The following is a 22,001-nucleotide window of genomic DNA, read 5'->3' on the forward strand; positions in this document are numbered from 1 at the left end:
AGACAACAGAAAGCTCGGGTTATAAGATCTGAGAAGACTGACGTGAGAAAACCCAAGGCGGAGCGGGAGTATCGTTGAACAGTAACGAAGAGGAACAGACATACAAGTGCAGATCACTCGTCTCCAGGACCACATGCCTGCTGGCATGAGGTCAACTGCATGTTAGCCTGACCCTCAGCAGCTCCTTAAAAGCGTGCAGTATCCAAGGATCAAAAAGACCAGCATCAAATACAAGTCTACAAAGGTTCAACATATCTTGCAGTTGGCCTGAGACATGCGATCAAGATAATCTGCGCATAAGAACAGCAACCACTAACCATAACCTTGCTCAGCCATACCCAGTATAATTAGCCCTTTGTACAAACCAGACCCCCAGAATACAGACAGAAAATCATCCTTGGTAACACCTCAGAAAGATTCAACATAGAACACCTTGTCAGAACTTAAACTCATGGACCTCCAACAACAGGTAGCCACTGACATGTCTAAACTGCAACAAGGTCAAAGAATAAACTCTTTGGACCACGGTTGTTTTACCAGCGATAACCAGAGAGAAGACCTCAGTAGAAAAAAAGTGGTGCTAACTTAAGACGCAAAGCTGAGTATAAACAGATTTGACTTCAGGATCAAACATCTGGTATTGGGAAAGAGATCTGAGAAATCCCCAAGAGGGCTAAGAAATTAAGAAAGTGCAAAATTTTCAAAAGGAAGGTGACTAAGTCAACCCCAAGATCAGCACAGAACTTGCACAGCACCCTGTTCTTAGTGAAACCAGACCACGCTGAAAGTCAGAGCCCTAAGTATGATGTTCGTGCAGTGTTAAAAAAAATAAATACATAAATAAAAAGAGGGTTGGGGGGGGGGGCAGATGTTCTCCGAACTTTGGATTTTCCTACCCAGCACACACTCACAGGAGAAAGTACAAGAAAGTCCAACAGCCTTTTAAGCTCCAGGGATCAAGAATGAGGTCTTCCTTTAATTGGGAGAGCAAGAGCAGTGATTTACATAGAGAAGGGAGAAGCATCTTAAAAGAGATTTAATGCTGAGAAATTAAGCTGTTTGCACAGATCTGCAGTGCAGTCTCACCTGAGCCATACCAACTGATAATAGTATTTAATACCATATCCCGAGATGGCTGTCATAGACCTGTCCACAGGATAACTTTTCAGCTTGAAGAAACAGCACACAGGACCATCAGTCAGGGACATATCCCTCTCCTTGTCTTACAGAGGCTCCACAGAGAAGAAAGCACTGGATCACCACAAGTAATGTTAGGATGGAAAAATGACAGAAAACCACTGAGAAAGTGAACCAAAGATTGGAAGGAAAAACAGAAGGCACCACAGGACAAGCAGCTGTGAGAAAAAACACAAGCAGCTACTAAGCACCAGAGCACAAGGAACAGCTGAAAGAAAGCAGAATGGTGGTGGAGACACACTGTCCCACCTAGCACTGTGCTAAGTTGAGATATGTGGACATTTAGTCAAGTCTCCTTTCTCTAACTGCAAAAAAAACCTTCTCAAGTCTTGAGTGATACAATGCATGCACTCCACTGCGTGCATGCAACATGACTATCAATGTCAGAATATCTAGCTAGTGAGACCAGTTTTGCAACTTCTAGTAATAAAGCTAAAAACATACAGAGAAGTGTAACGTGTTCCTGCTGGGTTCATTTGTATTATCTGTTTTGCCATGCAAAAGCTGGTCTTCAAAGATAAGCCATGTCAGAAATTTCCTATAATCAGGCATTGTACCTGATTCAAGGAAGAAGTCCTGAGGCAAGTGGGAGTTCTACAATTTGCCTACTAGCGGATGGAGAGCAGAAACTTGGAAAATGGCCCAGGATTCTTCCTAGACACACAACCAGAGGAAGCAGTTCACCAGCGCAGGGACTGTAGCAGGTAGGTCCTGCACACCACAGCCTTCCCCAAGCAGTGGTTAACGGGATTAGACAAAAGGCTATCTAGTTCTTAGGAGAGAGGGGCTGGGAATTCAATCACCCAGATCTTTGAGGAAAATTTAAAAAAAAAAAAAAAAAAAAGAGGCATGCATGGAAGAGTCCAGGCAGAACAGACAGGGCACTCCAAGAAAGGTGACTTGGCAGCCATTGCAAGTTCTAATAACAGTAAGTTTTTCTTTTTCCGCAAGATTTAATGGAGGGAGGGTATTCTTTGTATTTGCTTTCTTGTTAAGAAACGGGAAGCTAACCACTTCATCTTCTACTGACTCGAGCAAAATTTTGCTGATACCGTGACTTCCATGATTAATTCAATACTCTCGGGCCACTGAATTATCTTACTCAATGTGTGTGTACCCAGGACCACTGACAGCAGGGCTGCAAGAGTCAGAGGCTCAAAGTCAGAGTTTTGAAGAACACTACGTTAGTAAGAAGTAAGTAAACGGACAGTCTAGTCGTTTTAGTCAAAGTATTTTGTTACAGACTTAATAGTTTGCTTTCATGCTACACTTTATTTATAATGTGCTTTGAACAGATCCTCTCTTAAAGATGTCTAAATATAGTCAAATTAATAATTGACATAATCTTGATTAGCAGCTATTTGCATCTACCCAACGCAAGGTTTTTCAGAGTTACATTAAATTCATATTCAGCCTGCAGACAAAACAGTTTTAAGTGAAAGACACAAGCACGGTTACACAGATTACTGTAAAACATGATTTCAGACTCCTCACAACATCTCCCTACATGAACGCTTTTGCCTTGAACAGGCACTAACCCACCTCTCCAGGTGAATCACTGTCTGCTTCCTCGGCATTAGACTTGCTCCAGTCTCAGGAAGTGAACACAGCCAGCACACATCTCACCTACACCAGTATGTGAGTCATTCCCAGGAATGAGAAAGCCAGTTGCACCAGTTGCTCCTGGTCAGGGGAATTTTGACTCTGATCAAGTATCGCAAAAAAAGCAATCAGAAGCAAAAAAGCTTACTTCCAGATATGACTTATTTAACTACTTTTTTGCAAGAAATAATCGGATGCCTATTTTAGTTTCAAGATGCATTTTGGAGGAGTCTAAGGCACTTTAGAGATGCAGCTAAGAGGCAAACGGAAGGCGACAGTGGCGACAGGTAAGTGATTTCTGATGATCTGAAAAGCATTTGATAAATTGTTCGATAAGTCTGCCTGTTCTTCCCTTAAGTGAAAAGGAAGTCGAGACTAAAACGCAATTGCTTAAAATCGGACTTAAAAGCATGAACAATCACATCAATGAAAAACATGGAAGGTCTGAAAACAGTGAGACTTAATCTTTCATTCATGCAAAATTAAACATGTTATCTTTTTACCAATGAAAAAATGTTTCTCTATTAATTATCTCTTCTAAGTTATTAATCAAAGTGCAGCTCTGCAGGTTCAGAGCTTTAATAACTTATTTCCTGACATAGCCTAACTCACGTTGAGTAAGATCCAGTACCTGTAACTTCCAAATTTGATATAAAAAGTTTGTATTCTATCCTTTCCCATGTCTTTCAGTAAGGGAAAGCATATTTGAATTCTGTTAATTATGTTACACAGAATAAAGGTTCTCTTCCTTCATACTTCACTCAGATCATGTTAAAACTTGTCAGGTTCACTGGAAAAACCACATAGCTCTGAACAAACAACTTGCAACCTATGTGTCTGATTAGTCTCAAAGTCTGGGAAATACATAAGGCGCTTTCAAAAACCCTTGTCGCTTTACTAGTATTTTAGATTGAAATGATTATTCCTAGTTACAATGAATTGAAAGTAGCAGTGGAATTAAAACTCTTGTATTTTAAAAAATACTATGCTGTTTGTGCAATATAGGTACTGTAGACATCTATCTATCTTCTCATTATGCATGCTTGGTGTTATTCTGGTAGGGTTTTACAAGTTTTTCCATCTTTTTAAAGAAGAGTTTGCACTCTTCCTTTAAAAAGGGGAAATGGGAAGTGAATGCAAGCATTCACCCGATGTCACTAATTCATGTTCTGAACTAAAGGCCCCCAATCCAATGAAACCGTCAGCATTTCTCCAGTTACGACCACAGTCTGAGACTAAGAGTACAGAGTACTCTTTCCCAAAAGAGTACAGAGCTTGCTTTTATTCACAAGTTGGACTTTCTCCTCCCCTCGATTCTGCTGGCCGGAGCCTGCCGGACGAGGCCACGCCAGCAGCATCTGGGGATGGAACCACCTGCCTGCGGACAACCCGCGCAGGTGAAGGGACGAGGTCCAGCTCTACCAGGAGCAGAGAACAGGAAAGGGGGAAGACAAGAGGGGAAAGAAGCTGAAGGGCACGGAGGGATTTTTAGAAACAGAAAGTATCTGTTTGCATTAGGGGCGTGTGAGCAAGAACGGGGTTTTCAGAAGCGCTGGGCTGCTGGTGGCTCCCAAAGTTGCTCCTCCTCTGGGTGCTGCCGGCTCCCTTGCCGGAGCTGCCTTGCGCGCAGCCTCCCCGCCCTGGCTGCCGGCAGGGAGGGCGGCAGTGGGGAGACCAGCTGGCCCGGCACCTGCACACGCAGCCCTTCGTGCACTAGCACGCACCGAGGCCAGCGCTGCACGAGCGCCAGAGCAAGCACCGGGCCTCCTTGGGCACCGCAGCAGGGGCACCACCTCGGTGTGCTGCTCCGGAGAGAAACTCGGACAAGGCAGCCAGACATGGAGCAAAGACCGGAAAAGAGGAGGCTGCAAATCAAAATCTGAAATCTTGTCCTTTTTTGACTATTTGTAAGAGGTCTCCAAAGCAACCTCTTGGAGGCCAGACGCTTTCTCTGAACTGGGAAGCCTGTTCAGCATGCTTGCACATAAGCCAAGATAAGATGTTCAGGGAAACAGCAGCATTAACTGGAAGAGGAAATTCCTTCTCTTTTTATGAAAAGACACTCATTAAGTTTTGCACTGAAAAATTCAGAAGAACCCTCTCTTTGACCAAATAAGCACTGGGAAAGCTAGTCAAGACGTGTAGTAAGACTGAGGCATTAGATCTGAAACGTGCAATACGTATTAGAAGCTTGGAAATAAGTGAAAGCATGTCTGACATAAACCACGAGCTACAGACCCATCACACGGCTTCATAAGGAAACCAAGCTGCATGACAGTAACTCAGGCGCTCTCAAGAAAACGTGCTCTCAGTCAAGAGCAAGCCAGTAGCAGCTGAAATGCTGACCAGAGACATAAGCAAAATTAACTCCTACATTTCAGCTGTTTTAACACTTCCCAGCATAAAACATCCTAGTACCTTCTTAACCACCACTTCCCCCAGAAAACAGAAAAAATACCTTCCCCTCCATCATCAAAAGCAGATTTTCACATCTGACCAACCCTGAACCCCAGGTTGAGATAAAGAGTTACTACAATTACTACTACTTGTTTTTCCTCAGGAAAACGTTAGTGACGTATCAAAGTGACAAGTGACTATAAGCATCATAAACTGGGCTTATCACCTCCAGTGCAATAGCTGCTTCTGCTGCTACACAAGGAATAGCTGGGAGCTGGCAAAGCAGTTGGACCAGACAAGGAGAGTTCTCCGCAACCTGTATCCTGAAACTGTAGCCAGCATTAGTATTCAGCCCCTCTTCTCTGATGACAGCAGACAGAACAAGAACTCTCTAGACTGTTCATGAAAAATGAGTTGCGCCAGGCCGAACTTCTTCCAATCATACCCAAAAATCCCCATGTCCGTTTCCTTCCTCTTTAAAATAGTGCCTTTATTGCAACTAGCTAATGTGGTTAGTCTTGTGCAGCAGCAATATACGTTGGAGCATAAAAAACCCTCCACAGTAGCAGATGAGAACTGTTTCTCTTCTCTTAAAACGTGAATTTAGACTTGCATATTAAAAAAAAAAAAAGAAGAAGAAGAAAACAGAAAAATTGTTTTGCTACAAAGTAAAACACCCAAAAAAGTGAGATTGGGATTATTTAAAACTTTACCTGGGATTCCCCACATGCCTCTTTTTAAGGCTTTTTTTTCTTTTTTTTAAAACCTACAAGATATTTTTTCACAGGATCCCCCGTAGCATTTGAGAGACAAGACAGATCATATACTATAGTTTTGGCTATTGTGTTTAAGGTTTAATGCCAACACATATTTTCTTAAATTTTTTTGTGCGACTCAGATATCTTAACTGTTTTTAAAGGTCGGTTAAGAGTTTTTCAACTTAATGTTTTTCACTGTATAACACCAATAATAAAACTTAAAAGCTAGCACTTTTCAGCAGCAAGCTCCAACAGAACTAGGCTGACACCTAAGAGTCTTCACCCTGAGGACACGCTCCAGAAAGGAGACCTCTTAGAAGGTCTCTCGCTCACCCAGTACAGGATAGACCCGAGGAAAGGCTCGATGGCATGTTGCCTACTCAATAGCACAGTGCAAAGCAGCCACGTGCTATATTATTCTGGTAGAGAAGTTAGCTCCTCTGGAAGTAGGATTTTTTTTGTTTGTTTGTTTGTTTTAAAAAGGAATAAGCACATTTTTATTTTTTGTTTTTTGCCCAAACTATTTTTTTGTAACAACATTTTAACATTTGAAAGATTGACTTCAGGATAATAAAGTATACAGCATACGTAAGGAATAACCTATGGAATTAAAGAGGAATTAGCAAAAATTTCCACGAGGCCCATCGTGCCAAGAACAGAGCCCATGAAAACACAAGCAGAACAGAAATAGAAATATTAGGAGAGAAGCTTGTGAAAAGATTAAAAGAGGGAAAGGTTGAAGTTATTATGGAGAAATACATGTAAACATGAACCTGCTTCTAGCCTCCTCATTGGAGGGGAAGGCTAGAAACGTGAGCTAGCAAGATATTACAACTAGGTCATCCAAGCAGCAATGAATTGTCATCCAGCTGGATGCAAAGGGAATAAGGCAGCGAGCTGGAAAGAGAAACAACCAAAGCACGGGGAAAAATTTTTAGTAAAAGGCACAGAAAGGAAGAGACAGGTATAAACTGAAAGAACGACAAAAGTGAACCAACAGCAAAATACAACTGAATAACAGGAGGACCTTCACTTATCACATGGCAAAGGAAGTAAGAAAAGTTGAAGGAGAGTTAAGACCATCATCGCACTTGTGGTGTGACATCCCGGAGGGACTGCCGGAAGGAAAAGCTGACAAAGGAGCTGCTGAAGAGATGCCTGTGGTCTGAGGGTTCACACGCATCACTGGTATCCAGGTGTTGACATCACCTGAGAGATGACATTTGGTGTGATGAAAGGAAGGGTCCAAGACAACTGCACAAGGACAAAAACATTAAGTCAAAACCAAGCAGTTGTTCTTTTAAGGAGTTGATGAGCAAGTGCCAAATGAATGACAGAAGATAACAATAGGGGCAAGGAGAACAGGCAGACAGGTAGAGGCTGACGGGGCAGGAACGGATGGGTAGGGATGCCAGGGAGAGGGGTCAGAATTTTACCGCTTAGATCTTTGGACTCTAATTGACACCAGGAATTGGCTAAGCACACTCCATCCATAAATTGCATCTTGCTCGGGAGATGTTCAATGTGGATTCAAAGAAAGCAACTTTGTAAGGTCACAATACAGTTTCCACTATCAGTAGGTTTTGCACAGCTAAACTAGAAACAACCATCAGTGGCTTTTTTTTTTTTTTTTTTTTTTAAAGGAAGAAAGGTAACATTCCAGGGTTAATCCTTTCCTTCTGCCTAATTAGAGGCTGCCATACTGAGAAAACCGAATTACCCCAACCCTGCCATCGCTCCATTGCGCTCTCATCTCTTTCAGAACAGCCACAACTCTCAACTCTCCTGCCACCAACACCACCCGCTGCCCAATGGGGTACCATTTCTGTTGGCAGTTCCCGCTAAACCTTTCTGTAAAAACAAATGCAGCCTAACAAGATGTGCTTTAGCACTACCCTTCACACTAAACTACCTCCCAGATTTGAGCTGATCCAGCAGAAGAGTAACTGAGCTGGGTGCCCACAGAAATCTTTATGCGCCCAGCAGTACACATTCAGCCGCGCTAAGGACATCTGCTTCATATAGTTACCACAGAGTAAAAACAAACCAAGATAATTTATCAACCTGTAATAGAGATGAGCGTCTGCAAGACTTAAAATGACCAAATTTCACTTCCACTTTGCAAAAGAGAATCTGCGCTCTCCTACAGAAAAGGATCAGCCTGCATCCACCCGATTGTGAAACTACAAATAGGAAAGTTCAATATGAAAGACCATCACCTACAGTAAGCACATGATGCTAGTTTCTGTTTCTTGGTCATGAAATATGCACATGCCAGTTATTAATGCAACACAGGACTGGAAAACATTTCATCAGCAAGGAACTGTTATGCAAATTCTAGGGGAAAGAAAAAAATCATACATCACTACAAATAAGTTTCAAAAATAAGCAGTCTTACAGTAACCCCTTAGCAACTTTTACTAGACTATGTAACCTCTGCACAGAAAATCTGATTCAAAGTAAATAATATTAATGCATGAACTTTTAATGAGAAATAGTTCAAGAGAAAGCAAAAGGAATGACTTCAAAGTTCAGGCAGGATCCCCAGGAAGGTCTTACTATGTCAGAGCTGTCCCAGGTAGGGGAAAATAAAGGCTCACAATCACTCATTTGAAGTTTGAAAAATCTAATGGTTTCATTTGGAAAAATAGTCCAAAAGTGAGGAACAGAGAAAACTACTTTGAGAAAAAGTAGGTTTCTCTAATTTTTTTTTTTTTTTTTTTTTTTTTTTTTAGGGGGGAGAAGATCACATTTTCCTAAGGGAATATCCCCTGCCCCTTGCTGAATGTAGTACCTGGCAAGAATAAAAGAAAAAACTACACATAATAATTTTGCATATGAACACTATGAACAGTACTGCTTAACGCTTACCGCGGCATTCTGCTACAGTCAGTTCAGGCACTCCTGTCGCTCTAAAAGAGAACTGACTTACAGGTGTAAACTCAATCTGATATGTAGAGACAATATCCTAAAGTAAAGCACTGATATCCTAAAGTAAAGGCTCACATGTGGAAAAAAAGAGAGAGAGAGCATATTAACTATTCACTCAAATGCAAGGTAAACAGCATACCTATGGCAAACGCGCACGATACTTCTAGCTGTCATATGCAAAGGATTAAGAAAGACTAAAACCTAAATTTCAGGAAGCAATTGCACGTGGGGAACCACAGTTTACAGAGGATTCTTCTCAGTGGCACCTCTTGGACTAACGGCCGCAGGGAAGGAAGTCTCCGTTAGCAATGTGTCCCAACGCTGAACTGGAGGGACTGCTTCCCCACGCACGCACCAGCACGTGTGTCAGCCCAGCACAGTTCAGCAGAGGTTTCCAAAGGAGAGGTATGTCCTCTAGTCACTAAGTCACTGAAGTCATTGGGCTTTTATTAAAGCCCGGCACAGAGTTTGCTCTAGAGAAAGGATTTTCAGAGAAGAGAGAAGCTATCCATGAACTGAAAGCAGATGAGAAAGTCCCACTGCAGCTTGCTAGAGAATAGGATGTTTTGATGTTTAGAGACATGCGAGAGAAGAATTAGATTGGAATTGAGAGGGAAGTTCAAGGAGGAACCTCAAAACCAAAAAGGGGGTTTTGTATACGACACTAAAGTAGATGAGAAGCTTTCTGAGATGAGGCATGGGTTCCTGTTTCTGGATATGACTAAGCAGACAAGCACTGTAAGCCACAGTTAAAGACAGTTATACCCTGGGTCTTATTTTTTTTTTAGCCTCTTTGCAATAAATGTAGTCAGTTAAGCATGGCAATGTTATTGCTTTATAGAGAACTAACATATCCTGACTACATGCCTCTCCACCCCACAGTCCTAGGGAAGCTGGCACTGGGAGCAGCAGGCACAAAACCCCACAGAGGGCTATTTTCAGCTGATAAAAGCTCTTCCCACTCACTTCAGATTAAGGTAGCTCCCAGTTTGAAGCAGCCAGCACCTGGCAGCTGAAAGGCAGAGGGCTGCACCTGGGCGACTTGCCTCGCCGAGCAGCAGGCGGCCCCTGGAAGGCACACCGGGCCAGCAGCCCGGGCCTGCGCGTGGCACGCGATTTTAAGGACAGGGTATTACAGATGCTTGTCTTATAGCTCAACCCGCTAGGCTGAAGCCGCTCCGATGCGCCCGTAAGCAGCTCTGCGAACACAGAACGGATTCACACGAAACAGCCTGTTAGCTCACCTGTCGTACACCACGTTTCTTCCACAGCGACAGAACCTGCAAACAGACACAGATGCTTCGGCCTGCGAGCGACTACGCTCGCACAGCTCACAGGAGCTCGGCTAACGCGAGCCACGCCGCCGTGCTAGTTTTCGTTGCTCTCCACGCTGCTGCCGACAGCAGGGCAGCTCGTAGCCCGACCAGCACGGAAGCGCAGCTCCGGGGACAGAACTAGAAAAATGCAACAAATGGGAAAGTGGGCAAAGCACAGGAGACTAGGAGGCACACGCACACTTGCGGTACATACACATTCCAGCAGCAATATCAAGTTATTCTACTACGCGTTAACAGTAAATTAACACACTTTTTATGAGAAGGTAGACAGGCAATTTTGTACAGGGATCTCAGAGAAAGGAAAAGGTGGTAGTATCCTAGATACTGGAATTGGATGCTCTTCTAATGCACAAAGAAAAGCACTAAGGAGGATAAACAGATGCAAGCAGGAAAAAATAAAAATAAAAATTAATCACTTGAGCAAACTGTAATGTTCTGTGACAAAGGAGCAGAGCGAAATAAAGAAGAGGGCAGAGAAAGGCTCTGTACCTGTCGCTTACCTGCTTACGGAAGCAAGATGCACAAATATACTTACGCTGCAGCCTACACTGATGCATTTTTCCTAAATCTTTACAATTAAGCATGTTAGTGATCCGGTTCTCGCGTACAACAGAAGAGAACATAACTGCACCCAGCTACTGGCACATTCAATGCACTGCCTCACGTTCCTAGTGTTTATATTTACTACAGCCGTTTACCAAACTTTATGGTGATGAATATCGATTGACTGGCAAAAAGCCACATATCAAGAAGTTATGTGCTCAAACAAACCTGCAGTCTAGTTCACAAAGAATTTTCTAATTTTAAGAAGTTGTAAATAAGAAATGAAAAAAAGAGTAGCGAGACTTGACAGTCCAGAGTTTCTCTAAAAAGTGAGGCAACAAAGCCTTAGTCATAACAAAACTATAGCTATTCCCTACCCATATGACACTGCAATCTGCCAGGCAGCCTATTATTTAATTTCTCATCTGAGGTTATACCAGTCAGGCACATAAACCAGTCTGTCAACATTGGCAGGACAGGATTACCCCATCTGCGAAACAGTATGTACTTAACCTGTATTTACTGCAATTGACAGCCCTTTATGGTAATGATAGGGGAAAAAACAACCAACCAAGTAGATGAACTGCAAGAAATTCCAGTTTAAAAAAGCTACTGGAATAAAGGAGCAGCTTCCAGCGTACCTTCAAAAGCACGCAGAGAGAAAATATTTATATGGATGTGTAAGACTGGAGGCTGGAGAGAAATGGTTAGAATGAAATTGGTTAGAAGAAAAATGTTCGGAGAACTGGACGAAGACCTGGACACCACTCCTGTCCCTCACAGAAATACCATATCCAAACACGTAAAAAAGCCACTATCAGAGTGCACAGTCAGTGAACAATTATAAAATATCTTAAAATACTCTTTAATGAAAACAGTCTTCATTTCCCATTCCAAGACAACACGTGGAAAAGGGCGAATTCTCTATACGTGATAAATTTCTTCTTACTCTTCTTACTGCAATACAGCGTACTTCAGCAGAAAAGTTGCAGGTTTCAGGGGCTAGCGACGCACCAGGTTTGATTCAGGGGAGCCTTGCTCGTCCATCCTACCCTTGCAAAAAATGAAGCCATACTATCCTGCTTTGTCTACCCCAGTACTTCTTTGCCTGATGGACCTGGACAGGAAACCATGGAAACACCTCCAGACTGCTAAGCCTGAACAGGACCATTATGAAGTTTTGTCACACAACCAAGTACGTGCAGCAGGGACCACTGCGCCTGCACCTCTTTGCTGCTCTGCACAAACCTGTTTGAGACTTCCAAGCAGCTGCATAAGAGAAAGTCTTTAACGCATCGTTAGGGCGGGTATCACTAGGTGTTGTCACTAACCACCTTCCCCATGCATGCGCCTAAGCCTCTCTGCGGAGCCCAGCTGTGCCAGCAAGGCAGGATATAGAGCATTGCTACTGGGCTTCAGCTATCAAGGTGTATACCTGTGAAGAGTTGCTGCTCTCTTTCTCCAGCCCGTGCTTTGTTAGGATTTTTTGAATGCGTTTTAACGTTAAAACCCTCAGGATAAGATGACACAGAGACATTTATTCAGAGGCTTGATCCCAATTGGTCTGCAGGAAGAACGAGCAAACTCCCAACATGGTTTCAAGGGGACCTGGATTTCCCGAGCTGATTTGACTGTGGTCACATCTTTAGGAGCCAGGAAGATGTGTGACAGGGATCCCCCCACCCCACAGTCAATGCCGTGGGCAGGAATCAGCAAGCCCTTATGAGGTTTGCCAAAAGTAAGTAGCACTGTCCTGAAAAACATACCAAATGGGATCCTGAGAAAACAAACCAGCTGGGATACTGCTGCTCCTGCCACCCAAGCAGCACCTTTCCTGCTGCGTCTCCAGCCGGACAGGACAGCAGTGCCTGGCAGAGCTCCATTGCTTCCACAGCTACAAGATTTATATGGACTGGGGTGATAAAAACAAAGCACACCTGAGGAGACAGGGCAAGTACAGGGGGAAGTGCTGAAACCCTCAAACCCCCAACAGGCGCACTGGGCCCATCAGAGACCCCTGGGCTGTAACACAACCTCTGGAGCAGTAGCAAACACGCCTGCCCACGGAGAACCTTTCATGAGAATGATTTAGCCATTTCTGGTCCAGCTGATTGCTGTCCATCCCTCTGCAGTAGCTTTCAGCTATAAAGTGAAGGGCTAAACCCTCATACCCAGAAAAACAGCCCAGTGGCTTCAAATAATAGTAACCAAGGAATAAAACACTACCCACAAAGAGGAAGGAAACTGGATTTTGACCCACACAGCATAGGGGCTTGAGTCTTAAGGATGCTGTGGATGTCCCCATCTCAACTGGCCATAGACCCCAGGACGCAGAAAGGAAAGCAAAGAATGTGAGTTAGAGGGAGAGGTCAGAGGAAAGCTAGGCAGAAGCCACTCTGCAGCAAGGGAGCTTTCTTATCAAAGTCCATCAGTTTTTCTGATATAAAAGAAGGAGACAGCACTTTTGGAGAGTGTGTGTGGTGCTTGCATGCAGAGGCAACTTCCTCACGGTCTGTTAGTGACAACACCTACCGAAAGGACAGATGCAGAGGTGGAAAAAGGCACAAGTGGTTACTTTATGGGAACACAGCAGTCAGTCATGCTTCCCTGCATCTCAGAAAACACAACTGATGTTTTACAAATTCTTCCGGCCTGAGAATCTGGCAGGCCACTTGCCTGAAGAGCCATATCCTAGCACTGCAAGAAGCTTTTCAGGGACCAGGAGCAGGAAATATGCAGACTTGAAAGGAAAACTCTGAAAAGCAGGGAAATAAGCACCTTATTTGCATAAAGAAGGTAGATATGCATCTTCTCATAAAATCACTCTTTTTTTTTTTTTAATCTCAGTGCCTCCTGGGCAAGAAAGGATAGCTGCAATTATGAACAACAACGAAAAGTGATAGTTTTTTCCTCATTCCCTAGAAATGCTACCACTTCTCAGGACTTCTCTCAAGACATAAAATACCTAAAATATCTCTGACAAACTCATTATGGATGTTAATTTTTATCTGAGCAAACAATATCAGACAAAAAGATGCCACATTAAGATAAAACTTAAAATATGAGAATTGTAATTTTAAATGCTTTTAAAATATAATGATTTGCTTTAACGCCATCGAGTGACCGTTCAAAATTTGTTTGCTAGCAGTTCATAAAACAGCAGTAATCACATAAATCACTTTAGATCTGCAAATGAGCTTCACTGATTTTATGCTTTGATTCATTTCCCTATGAGAGGCAGTCAGGTCCTGTGTAACTTCTGAGCTCTGAACTATGTTGCTACAGTTTTCCTATCAAAATTGGTGAACAGAGTTGAGCATGGAAAGATTACTGCACTTGCATGCTGCAAGAGTAAAGATAGACTTTGGAATGTTATCTTACAAATCAATATTGTCAAAAATTACTTTGAACAATGTTAAAGCATTGTGATGCCATCACAGAATACACAAGATTCTGTAATTTTGCAGTATTCCCTTTAGGCTGGCTTCATAATGCTCTGAAGCACTCTGTTAAAACTCATGAGAAGTGACAAGAACTTACAATTTCCAGCCCAATTTAATTCATATGTGATAAAGTTAGACACACTTGTATCATAATTACATATGCAAGTTTTTAACTTCAAGAAATGAGAGATGATAAACATATAAGTAATTTAATTTTTTTTTTTTGACAAGTCACAGCTTACTCTAAATGAAAGCCTCGGATCTTCCACATTTGGTTAAGGTTCCCCTGTCAGGCATCAGTCACTGAAAAGTCCAAGGTTAAAAACAGGCAAACATAACATCCAATAAGGAATAAGGTCAAAAGCCTTTATCGAGGGGTAAGAAACCAATTGTAACAGCAGCCCACAACAAAGGGATAAAGTCATTCAGCCAGCATGTTCTGGTAGTCAGGAGACATTCACTTACCTAACTGCGGTAACTGGAGCTATATGTTTGCATATGCTTTGTACGCTGACCTATTTTTAAGGCTTAAAAGGGTGGTATAGTCCAAATTTTTGGAAGAAAGCAAAATAAAGAAAATGGGTTTTTAAAAGTTAAAATTCAACATATTTTTTATAGAAGTTAACAAGCTTGGAATGAAGTTCACTGGAACAACAACAACGAAACCTGCTGTTACTGGCACCGATCACTGCGAAGAACTAAAGGAGCAGAAAGTGTGTTATCCACTTTCCTGGTGCAGCCATAAGAAGGAAGTGAAATCCTAGAAAATACTAGATGATGTGTTTTCAGTGGTAATAAGGAACTAAACCACAACGAAACAGACTTCCTAAAACATCATCTGTAAGACAATACACAATTCTTGTCAATGGGATTCAAGGAAGAGGAGCCTAACTGGAACAGTTGTAGAGAAGGGCTGAGATCCTTGAGCCTTGCAAAAAAATCAGAAGGGTTTGGGTTTGCTCAATCACAGTAAACGAAATCTGAAGAGAGACAGAAATGTCTCTATACAAAAGGAGAGAGAAGTATCAGAGATGGAGACAGTTATTTAAACGAAAGGGACTGATACAAGATTGTATAAGATAGCAAGTGACCATAGAGAGATTCAGGCTGGAAAATAGAGTAAGGTTTCTACATATTAGAGCAATAAGGCTCTAGCACAACTTTATTGCAAAGGGGGAGAAAGGGAAATAGTTTTTACAGTGAGTTTGATCTATTTATGAAAAGTGGCATGGCAATATCGTCTGCAACGATGCAGCAGATGTGCACTTCTAAGTGAAGTGGAGGTAATGAATACATAAGAAGCACGACAGCTACGCAGTATTCAAGTAGTTGGCCATCTGCACTCCTCAACCATTTCTTTTCGATTGCTAGCAGATACTGAATTCTCAAAGCCCCTTCACGCCTTCAACATCTGTGGAGAGAAATTTAGGGTCGTCTTTTTTTAATTTTAGATTTTTCCCCCAGAATGTAAAGCTGGTACAGCCCATGCTGAATCCTGGATCTACGGCTACCAGTGCGACTCCTGAAAAGCATTTCAGCTGAAAGCCTACAGCAACACAAATAATGGGGTACAATTTGTCTTATGGAAAACTGCCAGGTAAAAATAATAATGTTAGAAACTCAAGCTATTGACGCAAATTTATAGTATTACTGTGTGTTCCGATCAACATTTTTAAGAAATAAGTCATTTTAGGAAAAACTGTTTAAGTACTGCCAAGTGTTGCCTCAGCAGATTTTCAGCTGGGGCGGGGGGGGGGGGGGGGGAGGGAAGTGCTACAGTTTTATGAGATAGTTTGCAACAATCTGAAGTTTGTTCATAAACATTTAGGCATAAAACCTTAAAATTCCAGGAAATTATAATTTTTAAATGCATTTAAGTAAACTAAGCGTCAAATTAGCATTTCAATAGGGCCAAAGAGAATCCCCAGAGTCCTATTTCTGGATAAATGTATCATCTGAACTCAAAAGTTGTGTTCTCACAAGACAGCCAAAAGACAATACCCTATAATTTTGATTAAGGGTTAACTCTCGACATATTGGTATGCACTTACCTTGGCCCACATCAGCTTAACTGAAGCACCCCTACATAAGACGCGAGACAGGCACGGCAAAACTCATCCCGCAACGTACCGAGCATGCAACTCCGTTTGGACAAAGGGAAGAGATTAAGGGAACTCGGTCATTTAGGATTAAGAGAATTCCAGAATTATTTAAGATTTCAATAACCAGATTCACTACTGCTCTCTTCGGAAAACTTCCAGACTATTTGTCGTCTTTAAATACTGCAGAAACGTTTACTTTCCTTACTTTCCCTTACATTAGTTCATGGTCATTCACACATATCCATAATACTGTTTAACCTATTCTTTATTCTCACAAAGCTAACGTTAAAGCACAGCCTGTTCTTTTGAACAGCCCAAATTCAAGGTGTCTTCAGCAACGTAAAGGCTAGGCCGCAGCCCATCACTATGCCGTTTTCATCACACCACCAACACTGAGCTTAGATGTCTCGTGCCCTGGAGAACGGCAACGAGGGCAGGTAGGGTGCTTACGAGTATTATGAGCACCACTGAAAATACACATTCCTTCCCCTCGCCCCCTCCCAAGTATTTGGAAGACCCCCTTTATATCTCACAGCAGGAAGCAACAGTCATTGTGTTCAGAGGCCAGCAAAACAAACCATGGATGCATTTACTTTGACTCGCACACCACTCAGGAACACCGAGTGTTTTAAACTGCAGTTCTCCGAACTGGCTAATGCGAGCAGCCTTTAGAACTGCCCAGAAAACAACTGTGACATTTTAGAGAACAGCAACTGCACCTTTTATAAAACAGTAAAACCATACTTTGTAACTGTTTTTTTCCGTCATTCCTATAGCTTATCATCCGAGCCAAGACGACATCGCTTCACCTAATTCCACAACAGGCCTGCTCGGCAATTCCACACGCAACGAATTCACAACCATCGTCTTGCCTGTGCTTTACCTCGTCATATTCCTGGCAAGCATCTTACTGAATGGACTCGCAGTGTGGATTTTTTTCCACATCAGAAATAAAACAAGTTTTATCTTTTACCTCAAAAACATTGTCGTTGCAGACCTCCTCATGACACTGACGTTTCCATTTAAGATAATTCAGGACTCCCAACTGGGACCATGGCACTTCAATTCTTTTCTATGCCGATATACCACAGTTTTGTTCTATGCAAATATGTACACTACAATTGTGTTCCTGGGACTCATCAGTATTGACCGGTACCTGAAAGTCGTGAAGCCGTTTGGCGACTCCAGGATGTACAGCATTACCTTCACCAAGATCCTGTCCGCCTGCGTTTGGGTCATCATGGCTCTCCTAGCTTTGCCAAATCTGATTCTTACAAACGGTTACCCGACAAAGAAAAATATAGATGACTGCATAAAACTTAAATCACCCCTGGGAGTAAAATGGCATACAGCCGTCATTTATATCAATACCGGTATGTTTGTAGTGGTGCTGATAGTATTAATAGGATGTTATATTGCAATATCCAGGTACATTTATAAATCAAGCAAACAATTTATTAGCTCATCAAGCAGAAAGCGAAAGCATAATCAAAGCATAAGAGTTGTTGTGGCTGTATTTTTCACTTGCTTTCTGCCATATCATTTGTGCAGAATGCCCTTTACTTTTAGTCATCTAGATAAACTTTTAGATGACTCTGCACATAAAATCTTATATTACTGTAAGGAAATGACACTGTTCCTGTCTGCATGCAATGTTTGTCTGGATCCAATAATTTACTTTTTCATGTGTAGATCGTTTTCACGAAGGCTGTTCAGAAAATCAAATATGAGAACGAGGAGTGAGAGTATTAGATCACTTCAGAGTGTCAGAAGATCAGAAGTGCGCATATACCATGAATACACCGATGTCTGATGTCATCCATTCAGAGACTTCTGTTAACTTGCAGGAATATTTGTATATCATGTAAATAAAATACCTCTTCACGTATCTGAACATGGAAGTTCATTATGGGACACGCAGACACATACAGTTTTTCCATTTCAATTTACTAATAACCACCTTAAACTTCAAGCACTTCAATCCACACACAAGATCAGATTCACATTAGAGTTTTTTTAGGCCAATAGAAGCTTAAGAAATCATATGTCAGTACCTTGTAATTTAAAGAACATCCGCATTAACCAAAATAAACTGTTTTCCCTTAGGGCTCCAATTTCAAATTAGCTCCCACAACTACTCCAGTTTAGTAAAGTTCTTTTAAGTTTCATCTCATTTTTAATGCAGTCTTTATTCTTATTGGAGTCCTATCAATTCTTCCTTTCTACTTCCTTGGAGGAATGGTTTAGACAGTAAAATCAACATTTTTCCCTAAGAGTTAATGGCAGCATGAGAGAATAGCAAAAAGTTACTGAACCACCAGAAAAATGCACGGCCTGTACTGGTAATACCAGACAGGCCAGCCACAGGAGGAAATCCATCATCTGCTGTGGCAAGAAAGGAAGAGGACAGCGACCACTGTAGGTGCAGGCAAAGACAAGTCCACACGCACGCCTGTCCAGCAAAGGGGACAAGAACGCACGTACGCATCGAGAGCGGCTCTTCCAACCAACTAGTCCAGACTGCAGCATTGCATTTGACTCGTAATATGACTGATGAAGCAAATTACATATTTTATTTGTAAATATATGTAAAGTCAGATAGCAGGCAAAACACTAAGAATGAAATGATTCCTGCTTGTCTAGAAACTTTAATACTACTGCAGGAAAAGTTTTGGGAGCATTACTCGCCTCCCATCCCTCTCTCCCTAGCCCCAAACAAGCCCCTCAGCAGGAAACCGAAGGGTGCCTGTGCTCAGAAAGCGATGTGGAGCTACCTGAGGCTCTGGCAGCAAAAGGCACGTTCCAGCTATGCAGGGGGAAGCTAACGAGACGCGTGAACCTTCCCTGGGTGTTATTTTTGTTGTCCAGCCTTTGTTTCTACCCAGGTGGGAACTGGCCAGGTCAAGGCAGCTGTAGCAAGAGAACGGTGTTTCACGCTGCCCAGCGTCAAGCTCATCGGCACAGCATGAACACACTAGCGTGGGGCTGGCAGCACCGGCAATGACTTTAGCCAGCAAGCCGCTGCTCACAGGACACGGTCTGCATAGGGGACAACTGCTAAGGGACAACCGCTAAGGGACGTACGGAAAGCGAGAAGAGCAAAAGCCTACGTGAACCAGCTGATGCGCCAGCCGGGCCCTTGCTGGCACGCCTGCAGAGGAAAACTGCAAGGTGCAACCCTTAGAGGTGGCACATTGCCATCTACCGACAGCTTCCTGGTGTTTCCTCCTACTGTGTCAATGACAGCACCACTCATACAAATCGAATCTATTCAAGCACTTTTCATTTCTTTTCAAAATATGAAATTCAAACACAATCCTAGCTTAAGTCTCAGGTCATCCCCCCCCCCCTTTTTTTTTTGAATTAAAGTGAAGGATAATTAAATCAGCTTTTAATTCCCTCCTACCTCATTCCATCTTAGGGAAGATGCAACAAAAATGTCTGCTTGACTGACTTGCATATGATGAAACTGAACAATGAACAAACTGAAAATTCAGTTTCACAGCACTTTTTACATGTGCTTAATACAACATGAACAAAATTGAACCATTAGAAGTTTTGAGTTTAAAATTATTTAAATGCAACTTTGGCTGCTTTCAACTCTTGGAAACTAATGCCGTGCATGATAAGCAGGTGAAATCCATTTTTGGAGGGGAGTTCAGGCAACACCTTAGGGCCATTATTTTATGCTGGGATATAGGCAAACAGACAATTTTTTGGAGAGCTTCCAAAAAATCAAGGCAAGGAGAGCTGGTAGAAGAAAGGAATAATGAGGGACAGAGCATCTACTGCATGGAAAAGTACTGATTAATGATTAAATTATTTAAAAGAAGGAAAAAGAAGCTCTGGATGGAGAATACCCCTGCAGAGCTAATATTGATTTGGAATACCTTAAAAGTCATTTCAACTGTATTCTGGGAGGCCTCACACTGCAAAAACAGTCTGGCCTTGTTCAGAAGAAAGGCAGAGAAAAGGATAACCATTTGCATTGTTGGCCAGATGTTTCCAGACTAGTTTTAAATCAGCTTGTCCTGGCAGTGTCACCAGGGCACCCAGGGCAGCACAGGGTTTGGGGCAGGGTGCAGAGCTGGCCGGGAAATCCAAGTGAATATTGTTGAGATAACCCCAACGAGGCTACAACGCTGCTGCAGCACCTCTCCCACTCATGGGGTGCGGGCTTACCTTCCAAGATAACACAGAGAAGTACAAATCCCTCTCCAAAGCAGCTCACGTTTTGCAAAGAACGTCCGCTCTCGCTGCTGCATCGTGTCCGGAGCCACGTGTGATCCGAGTGCCTGCCAGGACACGCACCGCTCCAGAGCCCAGGCAAGCAGAAGCGTCACTGCACGGCCCAGCGTGGCCGCGGCACTCGCGCGAGCAATGCCATGGGTTGCTGGGAAGCACGCGAGCTGGGAAAGCAGGCACACTGCAAACATAGGTCCTCCAAGGTCTGACCACCAGCGAGTGAGCACTGACCTCCTTCATCACGGTTTTGAACCTGAGGTAAGTTCCTTTCGGATCTAATATTTAAACCACCACATCAAGCAGATTCTTAGCTGCTGGCTTGCAGGATTACCGCATCCATTTAGTTAAAGATTACACAGCAAACGGACTCACCACGGCCCTGTCAGAAGACTGCAAACAGGGGTGGGAAGGAAGGAAGAACTGCCTCTCTTCCCCTGCACCCAGGCCTTGCACTCCTCCAGTCTAGCCAAGAGATTACCATGAGCTCACAGTAGTTACAGTGACAGCTTTGCTAAACTACTCATCTGCACTTCAGAACGTCAAACAAACAGTGAGCGCTCTACACCTACTAATGGCCACACACATTATTTTACAGCTGTGATACTTCTTTTGTTTCCGTGCAACCTTTTGACATATTGTCAGCATGACTGGAAAAAATCACCATGGAGAATATTTTTGGCTACTCAAGGCTAAAGGATGTGTTTGTATTTAATCCAGTAAACTGTACAATGTTTATGTGAATCATTTTATCCTGTATTTCATTGGGGATTAAATCAGATTTGTTTAGAGTAAAAGCTGTTCATGCAAAAAATAAACCACCAAGCTAAACAAAAAGTGGAGATTATAAAGGGTTGATGGGTGTTCGGAGCAATGGATGTTTAAAGAGATCTTATGCAGCGTAGTTAAATTGAGCAAACAGAAGATGGCAATAGTCCATCATCAACTGCCTGACTCATAAGGAGTTTCCTTTTAACACAGGAAAATTGCTTTGCAAGAAGTATTGGGAAAAGCAGCTTTCAAACTGGAGGAAAAATATTTCATAAACACATCTTGGATAAAGTTTTCTAGAGAAGCAGGGCTTTCAGGTTTTGGAACACAGTCTTATATTCTATTTTATATACAAAGACAAATTTGAAGTGTAAGTATTATAATATTTAGGCTAATGTAAGTATTACAACATAAAACTACTTACACTGCTTGGAGGAGAAATCTTATCTGAAAAAGGACGGGGGGTATTTTTCTAGATATTTATTCTACTTAAAAATATTTTAAATGACCAATATACCACAAAATAAACCCCCTTTTCCAATCAGCTTTGTAGAAAACTATGTTCACAAAGGAAATCAAAGACTACTTCTGGAACAGAATTGGCTATTTTGTACTCTTAGGGAACCTATGCGAAGATGAAACTCATGTTAAGAGAACCATTTTTCGGACTGGGTTGCA

General features: G+C 42.4%; 2 protein-coding genes across 26 annotated transcripts in view; one reads left to right on the forward strand and one right to left on the reverse strand.

Moving 5' to 3' along the window:
• MED12L (mediator complex subunit 12L) overlaps positions 1–22,001 on the reverse strand; it is a 186,417-nt gene that overhangs the window by 64,216 nt on the left and 100,200 nt on the right. The gene's annotated exons all lie outside the window — the stretch shown is intronic.
• GPR87 (G protein-coupled receptor 87) lies at positions 863–18,191 on the forward strand. 3 transcript variants are annotated; one of them, XM_068954712.1, is made up of 5 exons: positions 1,612–1,901; positions 2,319–2,391; positions 3,007–3,086; positions 15,660–15,805; positions 17,087–18,191. In XM_068954712.1, the coding sequence occupies exons 4-5, from the start codon at positions 15,772–15,774 to the stop codon at positions 18,121–18,123; spliced, it is 1,071 nt and encodes a 356-aa protein (XP_068810813.1). In that variant the 5' UTR covers positions 1,612–1,901; positions 2,319–2,391; positions 3,007–3,086; positions 15,660–15,771; the 3' UTR covers positions 18,124–18,191. The 3 variants fall into 3 exon arrangements, with proteins under 3 accessions (XP_068810812.1, XP_068810813.1, XP_068810814.1); XM_068954711.1 differs by having other exon boundaries at positions 863–2,391; positions 15,673–15,805; XM_068954713.1 differs by lacking the exons at positions 1,612–1,901; positions 2,319–2,391 and having other exon boundaries at positions 2,867–3,086.

The sequence above is a fragment of the Struthio camelus genome, chromosome 9, assembly GCF_040807025.1.
Source record: "Struthio camelus isolate bStrCam1 chromosome 9, bStrCam1.hap1, whole genome shotgun sequence".
Classification (NCBI taxonomy): Eukaryota; Metazoa; Chordata; class Aves; order Struthioniformes; family Struthionidae; genus Struthio; species Struthio camelus.